The sequence below is a fragment of the Vitis riparia genome, chromosome 5, assembly GCF_004353265.1.
Source record: "Vitis riparia cultivar Riparia Gloire de Montpellier isolate 1030 chromosome 5, EGFV_Vit.rip_1.0, whole genome shotgun sequence".
Lineage (NCBI taxonomy): Eukaryota > Viridiplantae > Streptophyta > Magnoliopsida > Vitales > Vitaceae > Vitis > Vitis riparia.
In genome coordinates, this window is record NC_048435.1 from 505075 (window position 1) to 513474 (window position 8400).

The 8400-nt window shown below is 31.2% G+C and overlaps 1 protein-coding gene across 1 annotated transcript; it reads right to left on the reverse strand.

Annotated features, from left to right (window-relative positions):
- Window positions 1-2273: 2273 nt before the first annotated feature.
- On the reverse strand, window positions 2274-4827 carry LOC117915406 (senescence-associated carboxylesterase 101-like). Its single transcript, XM_034830988.1, has 4 exons — window positions 4717-4827; window positions 4288-4615; window positions 3423-3967; window positions 2274-3280 (listed from the first exon to the last, which is right to left on the reverse strand). The coding sequence occupies exons 3-4, from the start codon at window positions 3456-3458 to the stop codon at window positions 2474-2476; spliced, it is 843 nt and encodes a 280-aa protein (XP_034686879.1). The 5' UTR covers window positions 3459-3967; window positions 4288-4615; window positions 4717-4827; the 3' UTR covers window positions 2274-2473.
- Window positions 4828-8400: the final 3573 nt, after the last annotated feature.

The following is an 8400-nucleotide window of genomic DNA, read 5'->3' on the forward strand; positions in this document are numbered from 1 at the left end:
GTCAATTTATTCCCTCAAATATTTTTATTTGAAGAGTAATTCATTTTTTTTACATAAAAGCCCTTGACTATTTGGAGTATTTATAGTGTGTTTTAAAAAAATGATTATTTTTATAAGAAAATAATAAGAGCATTTTTGTTAACACGAGATAAAAAAAATGATGAAGGGTTATATTTCCAAAATTGGGTTTTCAATGACCTTTTAATTAGATAACCCAAAATTATATTGAATCCAAGCTTGTTTATCTTTTTATTGTGAAGCACTTCAATACATTTTGTGCTTAAAGGAGCTATTGTACGAGTGATTAAGGAATTTTATTTAGAAGGTGTTTTTTTTTTAATTTTTATTGAAAACAATCTGTTTTGACACTTCTAGTTGTTTGTTTGTTTGTTTTTTTTTTATTTTTTATTTTTTTATTTTTTATTATAATTTTTAGCTTAAAAAAAGTCAAAATATTTGACTTTTTTAAATGAAAAAAAAAACATATTGATTTTTCTTTACTTTTTAATATTATATAGAAATAAATGTTATAAAAAAAACAACCTAATACTTGATATTATTAAATATTATTGAGTTTAATTATATTTAGAATTAAATGAAAAAACAAACACCATCTTAATGATTGTAAAAGTCTATTGAAACTTAAGAAATCCGGAGTTAAAGAATAATAAGGAGAATCATGCTTAAGAAACTTTTAAAATTGTGAAATATGTCAAGGTGTGGAAGTGGATAGGTCGTTGAACTACAATAAAAACACTTTATTTACAACATTTTCCCCTTACTTTTTATTTTATTTTTTATCACATTCATTCCATTACTTGCATATATAAAGATCACCACCTAATTTACTCATTTATCGTGATTATCTATATTTGTTAATTAGATTAACTTATGTCTTTGTACTCCATTTATGCAAGGATGAAACATAGAAAATAAAAGATAAAAGCATCCTTGAATGTGAGTTAATAGAAAACTATTTTTAAGAACAATTTTTAAAAACAATTCTGAGTTGTTTTATGTTTTGAAATTCAAATATAAAAATTGTTTTTATCGATTTATTTTTCATGAAAGCTCGTGTAAGTAAGTATCTTATGCAAAATTTTTTAAAGTATTCTGTATATTTCCCATTGTTCTCAAAACTCTTTACCACAAAAAATACCTAAACATGCCTCAAATTTATTCTAAAAAATAATGTATTTTTAATTTTTCTTAAAGTCCATTATTAACCAAAAAAAAAAGTTACCAAATGTGTTTTTAAGTAAGTCCTAATATTTCAATGTTAAAAATTTAATTTTATACAAAAACACATTCAATACTCATTGGGCTCAGATAGCTGAATCCAGTACAAAGCCCATCCACTGGTTTAAAATTCAGGCCCATTATATTGTTCATCCTGGCGGGCCTTTCGGTTCAGCCCATCTCAATTGTACTAACAAAAAGCCCGAAAACAAGTTCCACGAATCTAATACACAATCTGAAATTGGATTTGGGAAATTCAGAGACTGCAAGTATCTATGCCACACCTCTGCATACTTCATGAAGCTCTATAGCAAGTATCTATGACTTCTTCCAACTCTTTCCACCGTTTCATGAAGCTGCTCGGGCGGGGCCGGGACTGCATAGCTTCCAATCAGTTCAATTATACAAATAAATCCTCAAACTTAACCAGATCACTCCATGATGATTCTTTCCCTTCAGGAGTAGGTTCTGAGCTCTGAGAGCAATTTGCATGAGAAGACAAAGCCCCCTTCTCCTCTTCATTGCATCATTGCTCCAATAGCGTGTAATGTTTAGATCCTCCATTGGTTATGCAGTTTCTTCCACCCTCTCTGTTGTAGGCAGCAATGTCAAGTGGTTCAACCATCTTTCTATAATTCGTTCCTGTACAGATCCAGAGGGTTTGCAAAGCTGCCCCTTCCTGGTGAGGCTTCCTCACTACGTGTTCTACCATGTCTTCCCATCGGTTCCGTTTTAATGTCTCTTTTACACCCCACGTTTCTGAAGCTGTCATAATAACCCATTGTGCTCATCTGTTGATTTCTTTCTTGTACCATTCTAGCTGGAACATATCTAGTTTTATGTCATTCAGAGCTTGAAAGGAATTTTTCAATGGGAAGTTGTTGCAAGTTTTGGTGGAGTTGAATTTAAACAAAAATGTTTTTCTTTTTCCCAATTTTTTTTTTTTTTTTTTTGAAGGAAAAGACTCTTTGAAGTCTTATTTGATTTTCTTGTTTACATTTATTTGTTTAGGATATAAATAAAACACAATTTAATAGAACAACAATGAAAGTGCATCCCAGCAACATCATAATATTCATTTCTTAACAAAAAAAACTGAGGAAAAGAAGGAAGAAAATAGTGCTGAGAATATGGGCAGCAACCAAGAAAAAGGGAAAAAGGTCACACTCTTTCTAGTTTTATCCATTGAACGCTCACAAAACAACAAACACAACACACAAACTGGATTGCCCCTCTAACCATACTTCATATAGCTACGTTTCTTCATGAAGTTGATCAATGGCGACCCATGGGAATTACTGCAAGTATCTATGTAGCCCTCATACAGTCCCCACCATTTCATGAAGCTGCTTTCCCGCAAGAAAATCTCAGGGGACGCTGCATAGTTGTTAATCTGTTCCATTACATACTCCTCGAACTTAACCAGATTATCCCATGATGATTGTCCCTGCTCAAGAGTACAGTTTTCACTCTTGAGCAATTCGCATGACAAGATGGCCTCCTCCACATGTGCCCAAAACAAAGAATCCTCAGTTAGGATACCAGACACCTTTTGCTTCTTGGAATCAAGCTTATCTCTAGAGGGGGGTTTCCCATCTTCCTTATACCATTGCTGCAACAGCTTGTAATGAAGAGATCTTCCATTGTTTATGTAGTCTGTTCCACCCTCTCTATAGAAGGCAGCAATGTCCAGTGGTTCAACCATTCTCCTATAAACTGTCCCTGCATAGAGCCAACGGGTTCGAAATGTTGCTCCTTCCTTCTGGGGCTTCCTCTGTACTTGTGCAACCATGTCTTCCCAGTACATTGTGAGGTTTCCCCTAAACTGTTCAACGTTGAGGTCCCTTTTAGACCCCTGGTTTTTGAAGCAATCGTAGTAACCCATTTCCGATTTCTTCTTATACCATTCTAGCTGGGCCATGTCTCTTTTTATATCATTCAGTTTCTTGGCATCGGAAGCTTTATTTTTCTGGATTAGTCTTCTGGTTTCCGCTTCCATTGTTCTTATCATAGCGTTGATATCAATGTTATGCTGCAGCAGCTGCCATGAATTTTAAAAATGAGACGAGTTATGGAAGATCCCAAAGAACAAGAAGATAAATCTGAATAGGGCAGTTATTGCAGTATTTGGTGAAGTGTAAACCATGTTTCATAACATCATTAGATGGGAGAAAGCTGTTTACCTTTGTTTGATTAAATCCAATTGTCTCAAGTTCCATGATGATCCCAGCTGAAAATGGATCTGCAAACCGTTCACCCACCTGCGGCAGTCCCTTGCAGATTGCCCTCTCCTTGAGGTTTCTTAAAATCTCCCCATAGTCAACATCCTGCAATCCTCCGGCAACCTCTGATGATATGACTTTAAGCAATCCCAAAATTAAATCAGGGTTGTCAAAACAAGCACAACCAAGTTCAGAGCACAAGAGATATGTCCCAAAGGGCTTGTAACCGGTAGTTTGTGAATGGGAGGATGTGGGCGGAGATCTGCCGGATGGGAGGAAGAGTCCGGGGACTGGGTCTTGGTTAGACACTACATGCAGGAAGAAAGAATTCCATATGGAGTGTTGGAGGCCAAAGTCGCCTATGAGGGGTGAACCAAAGGTGATACAAAAGGGGCGGCATTTGGGTTTTAATAAATTGCCATCTAGCAGGCGTAAGGTGAAGAGAGAAGCAACGGATCCTCCAGGGAGTGCCCAGTGATGATTAATTGACCTTCAATCTGAGTCAACTGCAAAACAAGTAACCATATGAAATCCATGTCAGAATAATGCCACTAATCTCACTTCTGAACATTCCTTTTTCAGTGACAAGATATATGCAAGCTGATCTAAAGACAGATACCAACACCAGTTCTACTGTATTCCTATTAAGAGTTGAATCACAACCGATCAATGGGTGATGTGACGATGCCATGAAAATGGATATGTGTGACGTGTTATCCTTCAGGTAGTTCGACTCCATGAGGGAGATCTCATGGTCAAGCTGTTTCGTGTCTCACAATTGTTAACGAAAAGGAAACGAAAATTCAAACAAGTATCAGATTTTGACCTCATCTGTTAGTCCAGAGAGATGATCATGGAGAGGGGTAAAGAGGGTTAATGCTGCTCTGTTAATGGAGACGGACGGGTATTCTTCGGTACGGAGGAAGTCAAAGAGAGGAGACCGATCTAAATCTCCTTGTCCAGGAAGAGGGTATTGAGTGCAGTCAGGTGAAGAGACAAAAGCTACAATTGTGCACTCTGAAGACAGTTGATAAAGTCTGTATTGAACAGGCAAGGCTGTTTGGCCTCTCTTAAGTTCAAGAATTTTGGTCAAAGCACAGTCGATTAGATTGGAGCTCAGCACCAAATTTGCCAGTTCCCGTGCAGAGCTAAACCTGCAGTCAAAGACCCAACAGAAGAAGGAGAAATTAAGCAAGAACAAAGCGAGGATTCGATTCTAGGAACCAAAAAATGAATCAGAGACATTGATACTTACAAAGGAACTTGATTCATCTTCCTTCCTTCCACGGAGATACAACCAGAAGAAGACCAAAAACAATATTATATAGGAGGATGAAGGGAATCCTGACAACTTGTAATTGTTAAAGAAAGACTACAAAAGCCGGTCTACGAGAAAAGATGCTTCCCCGGCTCTCACACGGTATGATGACCACCACGATGGTCTACGAGCAAATAAGCTTTGTTTTTCTCAGCAAGACCCAAAGCTGTGTTTCTAAGGTTACGAATTTTCATACCAAATATTGATATTTGTTTCCGTTAGTTTTCAAGATGAAGAAACCAGCAAGAGAAATTTTCTTTGTAATTTTTTTTACCATTTAATTGGTTTAAGAGATCTATTTTTCAAACTTAAAAACCTAGTTTTGAATGTGAATTTGTATTAAGACTTAAATTTAATCTTAGGTAGACTTTAAACCTAAACTCTACATTATATAATACTTATTTCTTACAATAGCTTCGATGCTAAGTTATGAAACTCTCTAAATGGTTTTTATTAGTTTATTTATTTTAATAAATATTTTTTTAGGGAGAATTGTGTTTTGAGCCCGGATGGGCCCAAAAATTGACCAAAGATCCATATATTATGCACATTTAAGCCCAAGACCCAAATAAATTGTAAAAATTAAGTTAAAGGATATTATCCTTCATTAATTCATAAAATACCTTTAATCCCTACATAGACATATAGTGAGTGTAAATTTTAATTTTTTTTCCCATTTTCTATTCCCAATTAAGTATTACTCATTTCTAACTTTTTGTTTTGTTTTTTTTTTCTTTTATTAAAGATATTGAATCTTTTTACTCTTATAAAAAATTTTCATATAAAATTTAATGGATAATCAATGAATGAAATTTAATTATTTTTATTATTTTCATATAAAAAAAATAGTACTAAACAAGGTTTTCAATTTTTATTTTTAAAAATATTTTTCATTTTTTAATTAAATATTTTTTTCTAAAAGAAAATATAAAAAATATAAATCATATTACCATTTTTTTAGAAAGTATTTTTTAAAATAGTTTTTGAACGTAATTTTTCTTTATTTATAATTTAAAATAGAAAATAATGTTGATTTTCAATTATTTATATAAAAAAAAGTTTTAGAAAATAATGAAAATTCCAAATAGTTAAAATAGAATTATTATGGTTGCATGAATAGTGGTGCAATAAAGACCAAAAAAGCTTACATGAAAGGTTAATGAGTTTTTTGGTCTTTTGATAACTTATATCATTTCCATCAATTATATAAGTTCTATGAACCAAACCTTAATTTTTAATCCACCTGGGTCCAAAACACAATTGTCTCTATTTTTTTATATATAAATTTGTGTCCTTATTTATTTAATTAGGGTTTCAATTATCATAAGTAATAATCAATCTTATGTATTGACTTGGGTTTGCTCGTTATTGAGAGTAGTTAGTTGAAAGTCTATGAATTGGAGTATATCGAGGAATTCTTGCATTTAATGTTGTTAGCAAAACCTCGTTTTCATGACTTCGCTACTTCGTTGTCAAAAGAAGAGCATCAATTTACTCCATATGTCCTACCAGGGTTGCTCTTCCATTGAGAACATAATATTTATTAACCTTTCTTTAGGTGAAGCCATCATTGATGGTACCAAATGCTCTAACTATATTTTTTTTTTTTTTTGTCCTTCCTAATTCAAGTATAGGGTTTATATATTGTGTGTAAGGGTTTTCACATTATGCTAATTGGGTTAACATCTATAGATGCATAATTGATGCTAAGTCCACGAAAATTTATGGTAAAAAACACCCTTTATCATTCACACTAATTTATTTGCATGTTTTTCTTGATTCTCATTATTTGTTTTTTAAATCAAACCATTAGAAAAATTACTTACCCACATGCATAAATAACAAATACTATATTTTTACATTTTCACAAAGTATAAGGTATTTGTATTAAATATACAAGATATTTATACTAATTGAATAAGTTTGTCCATTGAAAATATATTTATATGCTTTTCTTCATTTTTTTTATTTGTTTTTTATATCAAACTATCGAAAATATTGTTTGTATACAAATATAAATGTTGAATATAATTTTATTTATTTATTTTTCATATTTTCACACATAATTTATAAGACATTTATAATAATTATACAATGTTTAATGTGCATATGTTCCATTGGTTATGTTGTTTCTTACACCCTCTTAGTAGTAGGCAACAATGTCAAGTGGTTCAACCATTGCCCCTTCTTTTTGAGGCTTCCTCTCTATTTGTTTGACCATGTCTTTCTAGTATATTATATTACGAGGTTTTCCTTTAAAAGCTTCAATTTTAAATTTTATGCTAAAAACTTTAAAAATAAATGTGTAAGAAAATGTTTAATTTCAAAAGTTTAAAAAATTTTAAGATAGAAAATTAACTTGTCGTATCAACATACTAGCCTAAAGTTTGGTTAAATCTAAATTTTGATGACAGTAAAATAATATTTTGATTAAATATTTAATTTTAAGTATGGTAATGATATCCGGCCAAAAGAGGAAAACAAGAGAGGTTTTTTATTTATTTATTTATTTTTTTATTTACACTTTTTTACAAGATCATATGTATAGAATAGATTTTCTTGTAAGGTATAGTAAGGATAAGTATGCTTTAAAATTGACCTTTAGAACCTAAGTATTTGGGAATGAAAAATAATCACATTTTTTATAAGATTTTTTAAAAGAAATCATTCATGTATTATTAATGATTTTTTGTGAAAAATGAAATTGATTACTTCAAAGATAAAAACTTGTGTTTTACATGATTTTTCAACATTAAAAGCAAGATTTCCGATCTTAAGTTTCAATTTGAAATAACCCGCTATATATATATATATATATATATATATATCTTTTATCCAATATTTTTCTAATTTTTTTGAATAATTGATTAATTGACCAAAGTAATTGATTGTATTCATGTCTTCCAATTATTATAAAAAAAAAAGTCTAACGACTAGTTTATATTCAACTGTATGATTGCTTAATTGACCAAAGTAGTCGATTGTATTCTTGTCTTCCACTGATTATAAAAAAAAAGAGTCCAATAATTAGTGTCTAGTCAACTGTGTGATTGCTTGATTGAGTGAAAAATGTGTCTAATAATTAATGTTTTACAAAATGTGCCTAATAATTAGTCTTTGTCTAACCTTCTTAAACTCTTAAAATTATAGAAATAATTAGTTAAAAGGGATGAAATACCCCACATTTGTGAATTTATTCCCTCCAATATTTTTATTTTAAGAGTAATTCATTTTTTTTTACATAAAAGCCCTTGACCATTTGAAGTATTTATAGTGTGTTTTAAAAGAAATGATTATTTTTATAAGAAAATAATAAGAGCATTTTTGTTAAAATGAGGTAAAAAAAATGATGAAGGGTTATATTTCCAAAATTGGGTTTTCAATGACCCTTTTAATTAGATAACCCAAAATTATATTGAATCCAAACTTGTTTATCTTTTCATTGTGAGCACTTTAGTCATTTCACCAAGTTGTATTCATTCATTACATTTTGTGCTTAAAAGAGCTATTGTACGAGTGGTTAAAGAATCTTATTTAGAAGGTGTTTGTTTTTTTAAATTTTTATTGAAAACAATCTATTTTTACACTTTAAGTTGTTTGTTTGTTTGTTTTTATTTTTTA